A 21017-nucleotide genomic window follows, 5' to 3' on the forward strand; every position below is an offset into this window, starting at 1 on the left:
CTTAGGCTCAAATTCAGCTCACAATTCTTTGGGTTTCAATTTTGTGTTTACTAGTTTTCCCCAAACTCAAGTTTAATATCACATGCCTTCAATTCTTAAGTTATCTACCTAAGTAATGATTTTAGCATTTCTTCAAAAGTAGGGTCTAAATGCAAACTGTAGCTCATGCTTTTACAAATACAAGAGTTGTGTCTTACGCCTAAACTAGTTGTCATGCAATTTTAGATTCGGTTTTCAGCCCTCAAAGACAAATAACGAAGTTTAGATTCGAAGGAGGTTCACGGTTTTAGGTCCTAAACATGCAAAAACATAAATAAAGCAAAAATAAAACACCAAAACGCAAACCTAAACTAGACACGACGCAACAAAAATTTAAAAATTTATACAATTTTTGTAAGTTTGTCTACCCCTCCTCCTCACACTAAAAATATGCAATAAGTTCCAACATTGCATCATAAATCATGAAGTACGGGTGTAAAAAGTTAAGGTGGAGAAGACAACTTACTGATCATTCTGAAGCCGGAGGATTTGGACACCTGAAGTGTCTTTATCGAGATAAAGTTTAAGTCGGTGTCCATTAACTCTCTGGGTGGTTCCATCATTCAACATGATCTCAACCATACCGGCGGGATGTGCGTCAAGAACTGAAAATGGTCCATACCATCTACTCTTGAGCTTGCCCGGGAAGAATCTCAGTCGGGAGTTATAAAATAGCACTTGGTCGCCTTTTTGGAAGGTTTTCCGCTGTACTTTTTTATCGTGCACCCGCTTGGTTCGTTCTTTGTACAATTTGGCATTCTCATAAGAGTTATATCGGAGCTCATCCAGTTCGTGCAGTTGTGTTAACCGTAGATCACCTGAAAGTTTAGGGTCAAAGTTTAGAAATTTTAGCGCCCAATAAGCTTTGTGCTCTAATTCAACAGGCAAGTGACAAGATTTCCCAAAAACCAAACGGTAGGGGGACATTCCTATGGGAGTCTTGAATGCTGTCCGGTATGCCCAGAGAGCATCGTCCAGTTTAAGACTCCAATCTTTTCTAGCATTCCCTACCGTTTTCTCAAGAATGCATTTTAGCTCTCTGTTTGACACTTCTACCTGACCACTTGTCTGAGGGTGGTAAGGTGTTGCGACCCTATGGGCTACGCCATACTTTTGGAGCAATGTGTCAAACTGTTTATTGCAGAAATGGGATCCCCCATCGCTAATGATAGTCCGGGGTGTACCAAATCTAGTAAAGATATTCTTTTTCAGGAATTTTATCACTACTCGAACATCGTTTGTGGGTAGGGCTTCGGCCTCTACCCATTTAGAGACATAATCAACCGCAACAAGAATGTATTGGTTAGTGTGTGACATAGGGAAAGGTCCCATAAAGTCTATGCCCCAAACATCAAATAGCTCACAGACGAGTATGCCTTGTTGAAGCATCTCATTCCTCCTAGAAATATTCCCTACTCTCTGACATGCATCACAATATTTAATATAATTATTGACATCACTATGCATTTGTGGCCACCAAAGTCCACTTTGGAGAATTTTAGCCACTGTCCTATCTGGCCCGAAGTGGCCGCCTGGTTCCCTAGAGTGGCACATGTTAATCACTGACTCTACCTCTTCCTCAGGTATACATCTCCTAATCATGCCATCAGTGCAGAATCGAAATAAATAGGATTCTTCCCAAAAATATTGTTTGCTTTCAAACAAAAACTTACGTCTTTTGTTTGCATCTAAATCAAGAGGAAGAATGTTACCGACTTTGTAGTTCGCGATGTCTGCAAACCAGGGGAGAGTTTTTACCGAATACAGCGTTTCATCCGGGAATACTTCCTTGATTGCCTCATGCTCTAAGGGTTGACGATCTGACTCTAACCTGGATAGATGGTCCGCTATCACGTTTTCTACCCCCTTCTTGTCTCTGATCTCGATGTCAAATTCTTGGAGTAGTAAGATCCAACGGATCAGCCTAGGTTTTGCATCCTGTTTGCTCATCAGATATCTCAGGGCTGCATGGTCAGTAAAAACAATTACCTTAGATAACACCAAATAAGATCTGAATTTGTCAAAGGCAAATACTACGGCTAGCAATTCCTTTTCAGTTATTGAATAATTCTGTTGTGCATCATTTAAGGTTTTGCTAGCATAGAAAATTGGGCGAAAAAGTTTATCCACCCTCTGCCCAAGACAGGCTCCTACAGCCAGATCACTGGCATCGCACATTAACTCAAAGGGAAGGGACCAATCCGGGCTTACCATAATGGGTGCTTCAATTAATTTCTTTTTCAGTAATTTAAATGCAAGCATACATTCTTCATTGAAATTAAAATCAGCATCTTTTAACAATAATTGAGTGAGGGGTTTAGTGATTTTTGAAAAGTCTTTTATAAATCGTCTATAAAACCCCGCGTGTCCTAAAAAGCTCCTAACCAATTTCACATTGGTAGGAGGTGGCAGTTTTTCAATCACCTCAATTTTCGCCGGATCGACCTCGATCCCCTTCCCTAACACCTTGTGTCCTAATACTATACAATTTTGGACCATGAACTGGCATTTTTCCCAATTAAGTGCCAAGTTCTTGTCTTCACAACGTTCTAAGACTCGGTCCAAGTTTTCAAGACATTGGTCGAAAGTAGGTCCTACAACATTAAAATCATCCATGAAAATTTCTAGGAACTCCTCGACCATGTCAGAAAACATAGCCATCATGCAACGTTGGAATGTGGCAGGGGCATTACATAATCCGAAAGGCATCCGCCTATATGCAAAAGTCCTATAGGGGCAAGTGAATGTGGTTTTCTCTTGATCCAAAGGGTCCACAGGAATTTGCATATAGCCGGATAGCCCATCTAAAGTACAGAAAAATTCGTGCCCTGCCAACCGTTCCAACATTTGATCAATAAACGGTAAGGGAAAGTGGTCTTTACGGGTGGCCTCGTTTAATTTCCTATAATCTATGCATACACGCCAACCCGTAACCTTTCTAGTTGGGATTAATTCTCCTTTTTCATTTTCCATTACCGTTGTTCCCCCTTTTTTGGGCACACATTGAACCGGGCTTACCCATTGGCTATCAGAGATTGGAAAGATGATACCTGCGTCGAGGAGTTTTATAACCTCGACTTTTACCACCTCTTTCATATTAGGGTTGAGCCGTCGTTGAGGTTGGGCAGATAGCTTGATCTCCTCCTCAAGAAATATTCTATGTGTGCAGATTTTGGGGTCGATACCTTTGATGTCGTGGATTGACCATCCAAAGGCTCCTTTATGTTCCATCAGCACCTCCACCAATTTTTCTTCCTGTTCAACTGTCAACAAAGAAGAAATAATAACGGGTAAATCTGTGGGAGGTTGAAGAAAAACATATTTTAGGTTGTTGGGTAAGGGTTTAAGCTCCAATTTTGGAGGTTCTTCCAACGAGGTCTTAGGTTTAGGTTTGATCTCACGATCAAGGTCCTCTTTTCTACCCTTAACCCAATAACATTTTTCAGGTGGGAGATCTTCAAATGGCTCACTTGAGTTTTCACATTCCTCACCACCTAGACCGAGTTCTAAAGAGGCATTTCTTATATCGAGATCAACTTCCTCAACACATTCATCTATAAGTGCATCCACAAAGTTACAACTTTTGGAGCGTTCTTGAGGAAATTTCATGGATTCATAAACGTTAAATGTTACCTCTTTGTCCTGCACCCTTAGGACCAATTTACCTCCATGGACGTCTATTAGTGTCCTACCGGTTGCAAGAAATGGTCTCCCGAGGAGAATGGGGACGGAGTCATCTTCTTCCATGTCGAGGACCACAAAATCGACCGGGAAGATCAGTTTGTCCACCTTTACAAGCACATCTTCAACTATGCCTCTAGGCCGTGCAATTGACCGATCCGCTAGCTGCAGTGTCATGTTTGTTGGTTTAGGTTCTCCGAGCCCTAATTTCCTGAAAATTGATAGAGGCATAAGATTAATACTCGCTCCTAAATCACATAATGCCCTATCTATGTGCATGTTGCCTATCCTACACGGGATGGTAAAGCTCCCTTGACCTTTAAGCTTGGGGGGTAATTTATGGGTGATTATGGCCGAGCATTGTTCTGTTAAAGCCACTATCTCATTTTCCCCAAACTTTTTCTTTTTCGACAACATGTCTTTAAGAAATTTTGCATAGTTCGGCATCTCCTCTAGTGCTTCCATTAATGGAATGTTTATTTCTAATCTACTAAGGATTTCCGAGAACCGGGCAAATTTCTTATCTAGGTTGGCCTTTTTCTGCTTCTGAGGGAATGGCAGTTTTGGTGTATAAGGCCTAACCACTTTTTCTACAACTTTTTCAGAGGCTGAAGTTTCAGATGCGGGACCGGGGTTGCTTACCACTTCCGGTTCCCTACTTACCTGAGATGACAGAGGCATTTGCGATGGAGATGCCACGAGTGTGTCCACTTCCTTGCCGCTCCTTAGGGCGATGGTTTGAGCTGCTTCTTCTTGCAAGAGGAACGCCTCGTGGCATTCCCTTTCTTCTTGTCTGATTGTGGCGAGCTGGTCACTCAGGGTCCTGCATGCCTCCTCGTTGGCTGCCAGTCGGACGGATATCTCTTTTAGGAGAGTCATTATTCCTTCTGAGTACCCTGTCTGCCTGCCATAAAAAGTAGAGTTAGAATGAGGACATGGAAGGGTATCCATAGGTGCCATATAGGGCGCCGGTGGATATCGTGTGTGCTCCTGATCGTAGTAGTTGTAAGTTGAGGGTTCAGAATTATACCTTTGATGATTACCCAAATAACTTACATTCTCACCTCTAGGTACGTAATAGTTGATGTGGCATACCCTACCGGGGTGATTCTGGCCGCATCTCTCGCAGAATGGTATCCTTGGTTGGTTATTTTGGTTGCATGAAGCCACCAGGAAGTCCATTTTTGTGTTAAGATCGTTCATGGACGGGTTTGATGCTCTGTTGTCCATAATTGCTGGAAGAACGATCCAATTTAAGTAATAGTATATCAACAAGTGTATATATCTATATAAATATGAATGATATTAACAAGGAAAGTATTCACAAAGAATGCCTAAACTAACAAGTCGACCTTTGGTTCGATATTGCAGAAGAAATAAATCCCCGGTAACGGCGCCAAAAACTTGATGCGTCCCCACCTAAGGTTAGAGATGAGGACTCACTAAGGGATAAGTGTACCCCGTCGTTATCAAGTAATAAATTTCTGGTTTAAGTCCAGGTTATCGTCCACATGATTTATTTCTGCAAGTATCAAGCTACTCGATCTCGGATGTTATCTAGGCTTAGGGGGTTTTGAGTTTGGTTTGTTTAATTAATCTACTCCTAGGTTGAATTATGCTAATCCTAGCTAAGTTATCTAATTCTAACTAAGTTATTCTAACCCTAACTAAGTTACTCTACCCCTAATTGATCTTTTACCAAAGCAATTAACTGAATGAACATGAAGGAATACGATGATAACAATGATAGAATGTTTAAGCAATTGAATTGAAACTAAGTCGCTTGTGTCCAAGGCGATTAACCCGACCTATCCTCCTAAAGTCCCTAGTTCGTGATTCCCTTGTAAGGCCGAAACTAGCTCTAAGGCTCAGTAATTTGGGCTTAATCTTCTATAGGGTCGTCAATCCTATAGGCACTGACTAGGTCAGATTCAGCTCGCAATATGTGCCAACCTAATTTTGGGATTATCGAATGAGTTAAACCAATCAGACAAAGCGTGAGACAAAGATTAAAACATTAAAACAACTGAATGAACAAAAACTATATTATATATCAAAGATGAATGTATTGTCACGAAGTTACAATAAACCTAGAATTCATAGCATGTATCAGAGGCTAGACAAAATATAAAAGAAGAAAAATCCCTTTCAGGGAACCTGTCTACCAATGCAGGCGTCTTTCTAGGATTTAAGGATGGAGCTTGAGTAATCCTCGGTGAACGGAGCTTCGAAGGTATCTTCAATGGAGGTTTGAAGGATATGGAGGAGGTGGAGAGGATTTCTCAAGGTGGAAGCTAAGCTAATTACAAAAGTAAAAGATCTTGAATTACAATTGAAAAACCCTATTTATAGATGCGTCTCGGGCCTCGTTTTGACCTATTTTCGTGTCCTAGTTGGTGTAAGAAGACGTGGGGCCGAGCGTGGCTTCGTGGGGGCGGAATTGGTCTTTTTGACCAATTCCCGCAGGGCTGCTCGCCGAGCAGGAAAGGCTGCTCGGCGAGCAGGGCTGCTCGCGCCGAGCAGCCCCCTGCTCGCCGAGCAGGCGCCTGGTGGCCTGCTCGACGAGCAGGCTCCTGCTCGCCGAGCAGGCCTCGGCGAGCAGAAATGGCCCGTAGGGCCCTGCTCGTCGAGCGTTTTCGCGCGAAGCGCGCTCGATCCAAGCTCGATGAGTTCCGCGACCTTTTGCGTCCGACTTCACACCTGCACACGCATAAAAACTCCGGAAAACATTAGTCCAAAAGCCAAATTGATCCGTCAATCGCTTATTTTGAGCAAACGCTTCGTTTGGTGCGACTTTTGACGGACCAATTAGCTTCAAAAGATAACGGAATTCTAATACGCATGCTATTTCGGCCGTATTTGCCTAAATTGATTACAAAACAAGCCTAAACGACGAAAAGTAAATAGAATGTTCTCAATTCCTAACTTACTCACACAAAAGCATTTAAATGCGAGAATTGCTCGCTTATTAGCCAAATAACCCTAAAAACCGTCCTAAAACCGTACCCAAAGATAGGGGTTTTTGACCCCTATCAGGCAGCATGATATTCTTCAATTGTAAATGGTTTTAGGAGCTGTAAGCTTGCATCCCCAAATATTTTCTTTGAGATCAGGTTTGTGACACTGCTAACATCCTGCCCGCACCCAGCAAATAATTTCCTGAAGTAATTCTGCGCAATTGAGCAGATATCCTCCTGCTCAGTGGCCCATTCGCCCTCCTCACTTTGGATCTTACTGATACGGTTGCGTTTTCTCCTACCATTAGCTATTGAGTGAAATAGCTTTGTGTTAGTGTCTCCGTCAGCAAGCCATTGGAGGCGAGCACGCTGTTTCCAATGGTCTTCAACTTTCAGCAGGTCGTCAATAACTTTTAATCTGACCTGATCGTATTCGACAGCCGCTTCTGGCGAAGAAACCGTTCTGAGCTGTTCCAATCTTATCATATTATCACGGGTCTCTCTTCTCTCCTTCTGCATCAATTGACGACCCCAACTTCCTAAGGAATTAGCAACCTCCGCAAACCTTTCCATCACAGGACTGTTCACCGTCTTATTCCAGCTCGTCTGAACCAATGTGTCTAATTCTGGCTCACGGAGCCATTTATCTTCAAACATAAAATGATGATTGGAGCGATTGATGATATCCGGGGTTGTTTGTAAGATGATGGGGCTGTGATCAGATGAATGAGCCATCGTGTTCTTAGATAGCCCATTTGGAAAGACCTGCAGCCACTCGCCATTTGTAAACACCCGGTCAAGTTTCTCTTGCACCTCACTTGCCTTCCCCTTTGATCTGATCCATGTAAATTGATAGCCCTCAAGCGGAAGAGCGTACAGCCCACAATCTTTAATAGCTTCTCTAAAGCCCCTGAGGCACCAATCAGGATGGTCATGAGTCCCAATTTTATCTTCAGGCGATAAGAGATCATTAAATTCTCCTAAGATAGCCCACGGCAGATTTGATGCCCCCGCCAGTGAGCGAAGGAGATCCCAAGAAGCTCTTCTTCTAGTCCTCTCAGGGTACCCGTAAAAACCTGTAACCCTCTAGTTACCATGCTTACCATCCACCACTTCCATATCTATATGGTTTGCTGAATAGGAAAGTAAGGAGCAATCACTGGAAACTTTCCAAAAAACACATATTCCACCACTATGTCCAACACAATCAACATTATAGTAGCTATCAAATTGGATCTTATTCCTTAGAAATTCAACACGCGATTTACACACCAATGTTTCGAACAAAAAAATCATATCAGGTTTGTGAACTCGAATCATTTCACAGAGAACCGGAACTGCCCTGGCGCTACCAAGCCCCCGACAGTTCCAACTTAATATTTTCATGTATGTGGGCAGACCCCTCCATCCGGGCCTGCATTTGCTCCGTTTTTTGGATCGGACTCCTTTGGTGCTGCCTGCTTAATTCTGTCGTCTGTTATGGATATTTCATCACATACCATGGGTTGCACAAAAGTTGTGTCATTTATATTTGTTGTTATCTTGCTTCCCCCAATTCCGTCTTCTCTTCGGCGCTTGCGATCATCCGGGATGGTCAGATCAGTATCCTCCTCTACCTCTTCAATTGTAGTCCTTTTGTCAGTATTCCTTCCCGCCCCAGTCCCCATATTTGCTCCCAGACTGTTCAAGTTTCCTGCCTCAGGTGTTAATGCAGTGGTTCGCATCTGCCAGCTACGAACGTCCTCCTCCTCCTCCCTAAGCCATCGTTCTCCTCCAACTGTACTTGTTTTTCTGTTCGGTACGCGGATGGAGGCGTCCCATTGTCTAACGACTTCCTCAATGGGCTGTTCAAAGAATTTTGCGCAGTGTCTGTCAATATGACCTATTAGGCCACAGATGAAACAAAAAGTCGGCAGTTTTTCGTATTTAAATTCGGCTTTCAACCAGCTCCCGCCTGCCCTCCTCACGTTCTTCCCTCTCTTCAATGGGAGTCGAATGTCAATGCGAACTCTAATGCGCATGTAAGGTCTGTCTGCTGTCCATCTATTCTTGGGGTCATAGCCAATAAAATTACCAATGAAGTTGCCAAGGGCATGTCCAACAGATTCAGTAAAAAAGTTCGCTGTGAGTCCATGGATCTGAACCCAAAAATTTATCTCAAAAAGCGGTACGTTGCATGGTTCGACACCTGGCTGGATTTCTTAGAGTGCAAGAAGGCTGTTATCAAATGTCCATGGGCTTCCTTCCATAACCCATTGTAAGTCGTATTGATGATAGAAGCGGAACAGAATTAGTTTTCCCCCTAAATCCGTTATCGTTATTCCCCGACCAGGCCTCCATATACTCGCCATTCTTCCTTTGAAGATTTCGAATTTGTATTTGCGATCTGTGATTAGGGTTCCGACCAAACATAATTGATAATTATTTGTTATTGGTTCGATCTCTGCTGCAGGGAATTCAAAGCCGTCGTCGACGATCTGAAGGTGTTGAAGATTCTCTTCCATTGCTCGGGAAAGTACAGTATCGATTGTGGATCCGTCGAAGGTAAGAAAAAGAAAAAAGATAAATCCTAAACCTAGGTGTTAGGGAGAGCTCTCATAAGGAGCAGATATTGATCATTAACCATGTATTAATCATACATTAATTATCATTAATTTTATATTATTTCTCATTAATTGATAAAAAAAATCTGGATGTTATAAAAAAAATAAGATTATAAAAAAATAAGATTATAACGTACAAATGAGAGTCATTATATTCACATGCATCCTGAAGTGTTTTTAAAATGTGTCTCATACTATTATGAACAATTATAATGTCTACCCTTAAATGATTATGTATATTTACTTTTCTAATGAAAAATAATGTTTTCTCTCAAAAAAAAAAAAAAATGTTTACTTTACTTTTTTAGGTTTCTAAAATAATTTCTTTCCAAAGAATATAGTACAATACTATATTTGATGTATTATCATCATTATTAGGCTGTAACCAATATTATATATCCATATATTATATATCATTATTAGGCATTGCAAAAACTTTCGACTTTCCTTTTCTAGTATTTTAATACTAATATCTTTTTCTATTTATATCATTCTTATCTTCTTACACCTTTAATAACAAAAGAAATCCTGCAAAAACTTTCATCTTTTCTTGCATTTTTTGTTATTTATACAGTAAAACCTCTATAAATTAATACTCGATAAATTAATAAACTCTTTAAAATAATAATTTCTTCTAGTCCCGACTTGGACCAGTTCAAAAAATATCAATTTTAATAAATTAATAAAATAATAATTTTCTGGAACAACCCTTTATAAATACATTGTATTATTACCTCTATAAATTAATAATTTCTCAAATACATGTGCGAAATATATATAGATATATATACTTAGGATAATTTAGTAAAATATGAATCTATAGTATTTTGTTTTTTCTTGAAATTTAAATCTAGTTGAATTTCATCGCTAACCATTCTCAGTGCATTGAAAAGTTCCGGTGTATCATTGTCAAATTGTAACAAAAAAAATTGTAAAGAGTGGATGATGATATAATTGCTTCCTTTCTTGTGACTGGTTTCAAAGGTACTGAATTATCATCAGCTTCATCCTCAATTGAATTTTGCATAACGTGCGACACAATTTCTTTTAAACTTTGGACTTGTGAGCATTCATTGTTTTCACCTGGATAATCCAATATTTGATTGACATCCATTGGATTGCGGGAACCAAGCTGACCAATCATTCCCTCAAGTTCATAAATGTATTCAGTGGTTGTTTCCTCTAAATTCGTTGTGACAGATTCATGAGAAGCCTATTTTTGGTATGATTTGAAACAACACTCCAGATAAATTTATATAGTAATTCATTAACTATGATACATTGAATATTTTTAACACAAATACAATGAACTTCCAGGTTCAATTAACTTATATAATGCACATTTAATTTTATTTGTTCATTGATTTTAGACAAAAACTTTATTTATATTAGTAATTTAAAATTTATTTAAAAAAAATTTAAAATCACTCTATAAATTAATAACTATTAATTTATCGATTAATTAATAACTCTCTAAATTAATAAAATTCTATGGTCCCAACATTATTAACTTATAGAAGTTTTACTGTATATGTTTACTTTAATTTATATGATTCAGTTTATTTGGTAGAAAATAAAGTTTTTCGAATAAATATATTTTATGAGAAATATTTTTTGAAGAAAATAAATTAAAATCATAAATTGAAAAAAATAAATACTAATTAAGGCTGATTTAAGTGGTTAAACGCTTATTTTGAAAAGCTTTTTTGAAACTTGGTATCCGGAAACGGACATTCTGCATACTTCGGTTGGAGAGTTATCAATCTCTCTTTGAGACTTTTAAAGTAAGTTTCGAATTCAAATTTTAATATACCTAAAAAATTCAAACCGAAAAATCGTACAAATTATCTAAAATATTTAAGAAAAATAATGATATTTTGAGGAGTGGTTCAGCTAATTATATTGTATGAATAATTAACTAGAATAAAATCGTAAAAGAGTTACAGCACATTTTTGTTAATATCTAACGAATGGACCCATCGAATCGACAGGGCTAATCAAATCAATTAAAAAGGTAGGGCCCACTTTCCATATATAAAGGTAGAGCATATACATTATGATCCTCCATTCTCGTTTTCGATTCTCACACAGAGAGCGTAACAGATATTCAGCACTTCCATTAAATCATTTCACAGAACCTGAGAGATCAGAACAATGTCGACTCTTATCGTTCCTCATTCAATTCCTTCTGTCGCCGAAGACTGTGAGCAGCTCCGAAAGGCTTTCTCAGGTTTCTTTTTCCATGCTCTGTTTCCACTTTTGTTTAATTCTTTGTTATGATGATCGTGCTATTTCTCGTTGGATCTGTCTTTGATCGTCGCTTTGTGTGGAGTCTAATGTTTGTGGATGGTTTTAAAATCACTTTATCCGTATTTCTTTGTAAAATACGGTTTGTTTTATGTGCGATTCATCTCTTTAGCTGGATCGCCCTTTTTCTTTTGTGGATCTTGATTAGATTGTCAGAAAATAGTGTTTATCTTCGGTTTGCAAAGTTGCAACGCCATTGTTACTGCTAAGTAACCGAAAATCAGTTCTTACTGGCTTAGAGAAATCGAGATCAGATGGATGGTTGATCAAATTTAGTAATCAGAACGGTTGACTTTGTATGAATATCCACATCCGCATACGTTAGTTAATTGTTAAAGCAAAACGAATAAAGTGAGATATTGAAAGGAATTACGTAAAAGATGAAAGTTCTGTCCTGAAATAAATCATATAAAAAAATTTGTCTAGGTATAGAAAAAGTGAAGACATGTTGGTATTTGCACGGTTTACTTTCTGCCTGATTTATGTGAAATTATGAATTAAATTTTATGTAAAAACTTTTGCAGGATGGGGAACCAATGAGGACTTGATTATATCCATATTGGGCCACAGGAATGCTGCTCAGCGCAAGCAGATCCGAGAGAAATATGCCGAGACCTTCGGAGAAGATCTACTCAAGGCATTGGACAAGGAACTTACTCAAGATTTTGAGGTTAGCTTTATAAAGCACTTCCTATTTGAATTGCATATGGTCATCAGAAGAACGTTTGATTTACTAAATATATATTTTTTGTCTGAGTAGAGAGTGGTGCTGCTATGGACACTAATTCCTGCTGAACGTGATGCACTTTTGGCTAATGAGGCAACAAAGAGATGGACTTCAAGCAACCAGGTTCTTATGGAAATCGCCTGCACAAGATCCTCAAAAGAGTTGCTTATTGTTAGACAGGCTTATCATGCTCGCTTTAAGAAATCCCTTGAAGAGGACGTTGCACATCACACCACTGGGGATTTCCGCAAGGTATCCTATCTGGATTTTAAAAGTTTTAAGTGTCTATTTCACTGTTTGTTGTTAGAACTTAAGCTATGGTTGTCTGAATTTGTGATCAACATCATATTTGTGCTGTCAGCTCTTGTTTCCTATTGTATGCGCATACCGATATGAGGGAGATGAGGTGAACATGACCTTGGCCAAAACTGAGGCTAAGCTAATCCATGAGAAGATCTCAAACAAGGCTTACAGTGATGATGATATCATCAGGATCCTGGCTACCAGAAGCAAAGCACAAATTAATGCAACTCTGAATCAATACAAAAATGCTTTCGGCAATGATATCAACAAGGTATGCAAGAACTAGTCTGTATAATTGGTTTGCACTCAAAATGAATTATTGTGTCATAACATTCATGCATTTGGTTTTCTGTTGATTGAAAAACTGATGATATGCTTGAATTGTCACTACTATCTTTGGAGGATTTGAAAGCTGACCCCAAGGATGAATTCCTGGGACTACTAAGGTCAACAGTGAAATGTCTGGTACACCCAGAGAAGTATTTTGAGAAGGTTCTCCGTCTGGCTATCAATAAAACTGGTACTGATGAAGGTGCTCTGACTAGAGTTGTCACCACAAGGGCTGAGGTTGACTTGAAAATTATAAAAGAAGAATACCAGCGAAGAAACAGTGTTACACTTGAACATGCCATTGCCAAGGACACACGTGGAGATTATGAGAAAATGCTCTTGGCACTTGTTGGACAAAAGGATGATTGAGATGTTGATTCAGTTCTTTCAAGTGGGGGGAATTTTCTGTCATGAGGCAATATGTGGTTTTGTGATTTCAATTTGCCTTGTATGTTTGTCAAGTTTTGTCGTTTTGTTTTAGTTTCGGTTGTACGGTTTGTTTTATGCTCCCCTATCAGAACATATCCTATCTCAGTAAATAAAACATGCCTATGAAGGCTATGCTTCCCCTGTTCAAAACATTCTTTACTATCTTTATTTCTTCAGATTACTACTCTCATGTCTAGGTTGTTAAAAGGGTGTACAAAACTGGTTTTTAAGACCCCGATTCCAAATTCGGTGATTCAGTCACCAGATTTAATGTTGCTACAAATATTCAGACACCGGTCTCAAATGTTTTTTGCATTCAAAATCGGTGTTTCAATATGGATTTTGTACGCCTTGTAATAATTAAAATTATTATTATAATGGAAAAATGTTTTAAATAAATCTTATATACTCAAAAGCTTAATATATCAATGGCTCTTTGAACTTGGTTTAAAAAGTAAATTGATTGTTTGGACTTTGTTTAGCACACTTGTTTAAATTTACAGGGATCTCTTCATCTCTTCGCTCCCTGAACCTTAAAGTGATATATATATTCAGATTTGTACAAATTCTCTTGTTTTGAGAGGTTAATCACGTCATTTTAAGTAAATTTAGAGAGCTAACGAAACAGTCTATAAGTTTAAAAAGCCAAGAGGTTTTTTAAATCAAGTTCATAAAGCTGCTGATGTTTTAATCCTGCATGTTCTGAATAAAAATTTACTTTAATTTTAGTGAGTTGGATTGAACTTGAATAGGATTGTTTAACCTTTTTATTTAGCTTAGGAACTACTGTGAATTTGTCAAGAATGTAAAATTATTAACCATGTTATTTTCCAAATGTTTCGTACTGAAAAATTCAATTATTTTCTTCAGAAAAACAAGACAATTTTGAGAAAATAATACAATTCATCCATATAAATTCAATCACCTATTTTCCATATTGAAGCATCATCATTAATTTTATCAAAATTTTCTTCCAAATGCAGCAAAGTAAATAGAATAGAAAGAGAGATGTGCAAAAATAACTTAAACACACAATTAAAAAAGGTTGTCCAGACTACAAAATTTGGAAGCAGATACCAAAGGTTCTGACCATGGAAGATATAATACATAAACAAGACAACAACAGGACACAACAGAATAATACATGTTCGTATCTGCATCATAAACATCTTCACCGACGATCGAAAAATTCCTAGCAAAAATATCAGCAGTGAATCAATCCCCCTGATGATATTCTGCATCTCTGGCTTTTGAAACACTATTTATTACTACTGAACAAGGCTAAACTCTCACAGAACAACAACACAGATAAACAAAACGTTATTTCTTCAACAGATTCCTCGAAAAGATCCTCTTACTATACGGATTTGTACGTAGAATCATATGAGGCCGGACTGCATCAACCAGCATAGAGTGAAGAGGACCCTGCTTGACAAGACATCATGAACATTATCTATATGCAACTATCAGTAGCGTTCACTGGACCCTGAATAGATCATTCATCATTAGATCTAGGCTCATTATAATCATACAATAGAGATTCAAAGCATCTTAAGGTGTAGATTTAATGAGCCTAGATCTAACGGTGAATCAGGGTCCTGGTGAACGCTACTGATGCAACTATATAAAAAAATGTACTATATAATAAGTTGTATGTTTTCATACCTTGGTGACTGCTAAGGCAGATTGAATGACATAGTTGGCAAAAGGGTCTTGCACGAGCTGTTCGAAGCGCGAAACGGAGATAAGTTCACGGACAATCTGTTCGCGGCTGTCTTCCAAATGGTTAAGGCACTTTTCAACAACATGGCTGCTAAATTTCTGCATTGAGAGGTGTACATAGTGCCTTTTGAATTGAGTTAGCAGATTGACTACAGCAGATGGGCTCTTCAGCTCTACAATGTATTGAACTACATAGTTTCTGCCACAAAGAGAAGAAGAAACAAAGGTTCAGGTTAATAAACAGATCTATCTTGCAAAATGAAAAGAATTACCAAATTATATGAAAATGGAACATTTGTATTTGTAAGCACTAGTGTCAAAGTCTAGCTATTGAAATTCATGATGTTCAACATTATATTCAAAAGCTTAAGAAACACGACAGTATATCGGGTAAATTGCACCAACGGTCACCGACATTTAGGAAAGTTTTACAAAGAATTTTGAACTTTATTTCGTTCAGTAAAATCACTGAACTTCATATTTGAATTCAATAAAGTTATTCCGGTAAATTTATGTATAAAACTTCACTAAATCATTGACATAGCACACACAAAAAGAATAAGTTGGTTGACTATATACCAACTAAGAGGAGATAATCTGCCCGTTCCCAATTTGGTGTCCACTTCCATATTCCTTTCACATAAAAAGTCAATAATTTTTATTACGTAGGTCAGGAGGACCCACACATAAATTTATTGACTTTTTATGTGAGAGAGGTATGGAAGGAGACACCAAATTGGGGACAGCAGATTATCTCTCCCAACTAAGCACTACATCAGACAAGGATGTGATTTAAAACAAAAATGATCTTTGGATGTGCCACATCAACCATAAAAGTCACACATGACCGGCATGACATTTGATTGGCATATAGTGAATTGACTTGTGTCACATCAATATTTCAATGAGTTTTTGTACACAAATTCGCTTGAATGACTTTATTGAAATGAAATGTGAAGTATTGATTTTATTAAAAGAAAAAGAAGTTGAGTTGAGAAATAGACCCCTTACTCTAGTGATCGTGGATGCATTTCATCCACAATATATTATAGTAATCCTATTCTAGAACTACCTAGCTAAAATTTGGCATGGCAATAAAACTAGGGTTGTCAATCTCTGACACGACAACCCACTTAATAAGACTCGTTTGACATGATTATCATTTTTGTATCATTTATATCATATATAATTACATGGATGGTATAAATGCACATAACACGATTATGACATGATAACCCATTTTACTACTCTTAAATAGCACAACATAAACATGCCTAAAAGTAAGCATATGAAGTGACAAATGAGCTTCAAACAGTAAAAAGAATTTACCCAAAAGGATCTTGAGCAAGCAGAAGTGAGTTTTTAGAAATTTCAGTTACTAATTTGTCTCGACTTTTCCCAGTAGAATGTGTGATACAGCGTTGCATTACGCAGCATCCATGTCTATGAGTTGCAATGTCAACACAGAACTTTGCAGCAGCATCAAATATGAACTGCACAAACAAAGGAATAACAAGCTCAGAATCTTTCAACACAAGTAAAACGCTCAGATAGGATATAAATAAACAATGCTTAATTCACTAACATACCTTTATGTTATTAAGAAATTAGAAAATCAGATAGGATATGAACAATTTTCTTGAGATTTAAACACTAAATGACTTCAGATTGCTTCTAATGAAGAATGTTTTAATCCAAATGATACCCATCTACAAAGTGCGCCGGTTAGGAGGACTGAAGAGTGGCAAAGGGATGTAGTGGTGAGGGGTAGGGGAAAACCTAAGCAAACTTGGAATAAGCTGATCAGAGAGTGATATTAGTTTATTGGGGATCGAGGAAAATATAGTAGTGGATAGAACAAAGTGGAGGGAGAGAATTTGTGTCGCTGACACGACTTGATTTCACGGTTTTATATGATGGTTCATGTTAGCCGATCCCGAATCATTTCGGGACTAAGGCTTTGTTGTTGTTGTTGATACTCTTCTACAAAATCAGTTCCCATTGTGTATATGTGTGTCTAATTTAACGGTGGAGATTAAAATCCTAAAATAACCCACATAAGTGCGCCATGACATGCCTCTTATAATCACGGCCAGGCGCACAAAGTCGCACCTTGTTGTCGCCTTGGCAACAGCACATGCCTTTAAGGCGCTTGGCCTAGTGCCTTGTGCGCGCGCCTTTAACAACTATGCATTTACTTGTGTAAAATTGTGATAGTGCTCTCTGCTCCTCCAACGAAAGACTCCATTTTGTTCAATAGCACATTATGTCTTCTAAAATTCATATTGTGATATAAAAGTCCTTGAAGTTTATATTATTGTAACATTATAGTCTAAATCAAAGAAAATCCATTTAAAAAATTAACAATACGATGACTTAGATAAGTTTGACTTATCATTAACTCTTATTTTATCCATGTCACTATAAATTATGGTCAAATATCTATTTCGAGATCATCACTTTGTTATTTTTCAATGGATTTTCTTTTATGGACTATGTTACTATAATATAAAGCTCAAAAACTTCTATGTCCTGAAATAACGTCTAGGGGCGATAAATATACTTTAACCTAAGAGCACACGAAACAAGTAAGAAAATAAAGTAAAACACACTAAATTTAACTCAAGAATTCAAATAGATGCAAAGTAAAATAGCGAATACTTGATCCAAAACACATTCAAAAGTTTAATTTACCTTATTATCTTCATTGCTGAGACATTGCAAGCAACGTTGAATGACATGATTACCATTTTGATCCTTGACAAGATCAAGAAAACCAGGTTTCAGTGCCGTTACCACAAATGATATTTGATGCCTTGTCTTCAGAGTTTCAATCAGTTTCTGCACTGCTCGTGTCCTGTTTACAACACAAAGATTCTAATCAAAATTTGCAAATTCAGAAACAACCTGGGTTCTTGCTTCTTAGTACAAAAACAAATCTTATGGTTTTGCAACACGATTTTTGTGATCTAAAAGTCTGCAAACACAAGTTTGAAGTTTCCTCTACTATACAAATTTAAGCATAAAAAATAATAAAATTACTCAAATTTCTCTTTTATACTACCGGATTTAGTAAAACAATCTATCTTTGCACATGGAAACCTCAAACCCGCATTTGTAAATTTTTAAATCACGAACATGTCTTTGCAAATGTGCAATCATAAACTGTTTTTTTAGGACCGGTTCAGAAGCAACATTGGTTCTTAGTACATAAACAAACCTTAGCCTTTGTTTGCAAGGGAGTTAATGGAGGTAAATTAGAGTAATGGAAGGTTAAATATCACATTAACCTTGTGTTGAGTTGTTTTTGGAGAGTAAATGAAGGTTAATGGAAGTTAAATATTTATTTCCTTTAACCTCCAAACTCTAACCTCCAAATTGGGGGTTAATGGAAGTAACGGTAAACTTCATTACAAAAATTTATCTCTGCAGAATACATTTAACCTTCCTTTTCTTGAACTCTCATTTACATTCTATAAATTTCCAAACAAGGTTAATTTTTAACTTTCATTTTCATCATTTCTCTTTCCTTTCTATTACCTCCTTTAACTCTCGTCCCATTAACCTCTAAACTCTCAAACAAACGCTTATAGTTTTGCAAAGATGTTTTTATAATTTAAAAGTTTATAACCTCTTTCCATCTTTTGTACCCCTCCTAACATATACAAATTCCTCAAATTTCTCTTGTATACTAACAAGTTTAGTAAAAAAACTTTTATCTTTGCAAAAGGAAACATCAAACCCGCATTTACAAACTTTTAAATCACGAACATGTAAATGTACAATTTACTTAGCCCTAGTAATTTTGTCAAAATAATACATAAAATATAAAAAAAATTCAAGTTGTAGTTGTAATAAAGCATAAAGGGAGTAGAATAGATTACCCATAAGTGTTTAAGCAAATTCTGACAAGCTGGCCTGGTTGATCAGTGACCATTAAAACAATCTGCAACCTTTGTTTTTCATCACAAACATCCAAGAACTTCTGGATAACATAATTGCCAAAAGGCTTCAACATAAGTTCAACAATATGTTCAATAATTTCATTAAAAATGATCTGAATATCATCTTTTGTTCCTTCATCAAAAATCCTCTGCAACCACCTGCATCCATTCTGATCCTGAGCCATCAAATAAATATTACCCTGAACTTCACTCAATGAATTAACACTTGGAACCACAGGCTTCTGAACATTCACATTCACATTCACCCAATTTGACCCATCATGGCTAGAATTATCAAGCTTAATGCTTTTTCCTCTCACTGACATCTCATTAAACAGTGACTCACTTCTTTTGTTGTACAAATGTTGATTTGCTGAAGCTTTTCCTCCTTGGATAATGAAACTATCCTCAGCACATTTCATAGACCTCACTGGATGAGAAAACCCATTGTTTAAAATTCCTCTGTTTCTCAAAATTCTAGCAGAACCATCATGGAGTTTTTGATTCATTGGTTGAGAGAGAATAGGAGAAGGATCAACAAGATAAGATCCAGCTAATGATGGATTATGATTATCCCAATTAATCCAACTTCCCATCTTTTCCTTCCTCTGTTCCAGTAGATAATCAGTTTGATTATTAGTGTACCAAGCAGAGCCTGAACAGAGATTATTGGGGAGATTGAGATTATGAGCAAGAGAAGACCCCATTGAAGAAGTATTATAAGAATCCCTTTTCAATCCAGTGATTGTACGGTTTAAATCATCATAATTAGTGTAAGAAACACCATTAGGAGATGATGATGATTGAAAACCAGACCCCCCATTGTTGAAATCCCAGAATGAGCTATGTTTTTTAGCATTGTATTGAACATTATGATCATTAAACCCAAACCCAAAACTAGAGTCTACATCAAATGATCCCTTCATTTTAGTACCACCACCATTTAGTACTTCTTCACCTATATTGATTCCAGAGAAACGTTGAGATAAACCCCCAAATTCATCAAGAGGCGATTTCGAATCAAAACACAGTCCTAATTGATACTTAGACGACTCTTCAGATATAGGAGCCATAAATTGTGAACCAAGCTCATTTGATGAAAACCCATTTGACACCATACTCTGAGGAATAAAGTATGGCGCATTTGGCACATCATTGAAAATCTCCCTTTCTCTGTCGTTCTTCACAGTCGAATCTTCATGTGATAAAAACCCATTAGAGAAAGAGTTCGACGAAGAAGACGAACCAGAAGAACATTCCGATGACTGAATCACAGAACCAATTCCAATCGATTGAGGAATCAGAAGCCCAAAATAAGGCACATTTCGTTGATCATTAAAGTAATCCCCATTTCTGATCACATTCCCATTCATCCACTTATCACCATCAGTAAGTTTCCCCATTATCAGTGTACAGACAAAACAAAACAAACAAACAAACAGACAGACAGACAACGAAAAAAACCCTTTTCGAAAACCCCAAAAACCCACGTCAGAAATCGATTTCGAGAGACTAAAAACAGCATAAAAAATTCCGCTTTTCCATTTCAATTAACGAATTTAGGAATCGAGAGAGAAGAAGATGAAATGAAGAAAATGGAAGCGATTGTGATAATTTCAATGGAGGAAGACGATTGAGAGAGGGAGGCCGTACGGTTCAGTTACAGAGTGTTCAGGCTCACGCCATTACAATGAAGTTGTGAGTCGGCACTACACACACACAATGAAGAAACAACACAACACACAGTGACAGAAAGAAAAGAAGAGAGAAATAAAAGAGAGAGAAGAGAGAGAAGCTGACTAGGATTCTATTTTCTATTAATTAATGTGATTTATTATTTGATTAATTAACGATAATTAATTTAATTAATATTATAATAATTAATTTTTCGTATGTTAGTTATAAGAATCTTTTAAGTTAAAACAGAAAGCTTGATTTTCTCTTCACTGGATATTGACTTGTTCACAGCTTATTA

General features: G+C 37.4%; 2 protein-coding genes across 2 annotated transcripts; one reads left to right on the forward strand and one right to left on the reverse strand.

The window, feature by feature from the left end:
• The first annotated feature begins 11358 nt into the window (after positions 1 to 11358).
• On the forward strand, positions 11359 to 13552 carry LOC136200986 (annexin Gh1). Its single transcript, XM_065991503.1, has 5 exons — positions 11359 to 11510; positions 12112 to 12257; positions 12348 to 12566; positions 12676 to 12888; positions 13020 to 13552. The coding sequence occupies exons 1-5, from the start codon at positions 11435 to 11437 to the stop codon at positions 13314 to 13316; spliced, it is 951 nt and encodes a 316-aa protein (XP_065847575.1). The 5' UTR covers positions 11359 to 11434; the 3' UTR covers positions 13317 to 13552.
• Positions 13553 to 14431: 879 nt separating this feature from the next.
• On the reverse strand, positions 14432 to 20719 carry LOC136200899 (putative pumilio homolog 7, chloroplastic). Its single transcript, XM_065991404.1, has 5 exons — positions 18983 to 20719; positions 17793 to 17955; positions 16428 to 16591; positions 15042 to 15297; positions 14432 to 14801 (listed from the first exon to the last, which is right to left on the reverse strand). The coding sequence occupies exons 1-5, from the start codon at positions 20443 to 20445 to the stop codon at positions 14697 to 14699; spliced, it is 2151 nt and encodes a 716-aa protein (XP_065847476.1). The 5' UTR covers positions 20446 to 20719; the 3' UTR covers positions 14432 to 14696.
• Between the last annotated feature and the right edge of the window lie 298 nt (positions 20720 to 21017).

Source organism: Euphorbia lathyris, chromosome 7, assembly GCF_963576675.1.
Source record: "Euphorbia lathyris chromosome 7, ddEupLath1.1, whole genome shotgun sequence".
In the NCBI taxonomy this organism is placed as follows: domain Eukaryota; kingdom Viridiplantae; phylum Streptophyta; class Magnoliopsida; order Malpighiales; family Euphorbiaceae; genus Euphorbia; species Euphorbia lathyris.

Excerpts from the sequence above, each read along its gene's own strand:
- LOC136200899 (XM_065991404.1), bottom strand. The coding sequence starts at position 20,445 with ATGGGGAAACTTACTGATGGTGATAAGTGGATGAATGGGAATGTGATC. Across the intron at positions 16,592-17,792 it reads TCAGCAATGAAGATAATAAG|TTCATATTTGATGCTGCTGC; the intron begins GTAAATTAAACT and ends TTGTTTGTGCAG. Across the intron at positions 14,802-15,041 it reads CTGCCTTAGCAGTCACCAAG|GGTCCTCTTCACTCTATGCT; the intron begins GTATGAAAACAT and ends CTTGTCAAGCAG.
- LOC136200986 (XM_065991503.1), top strand. The coding sequence starts at position 11,435 with ATGTCGACTCTTATCGTTCCTCATTCAATTCCTTCTGTCGCCGAAGAC. Across the intron at positions 11,511-12,111 it reads GCTCCGAAAGGCTTTCTCAG|GATGGGGAACCAATGAGGAC; the intron begins GTTTCTTTTTCC and ends AAACTTTTGCAG. Across the intron at positions 12,889-13,019 it reads TCGGCAATGATATCAACAAG|GATTTGAAAGCTGACCCCAA; the intron begins GTATGCAAGAAC and ends CTATCTTTGGAG.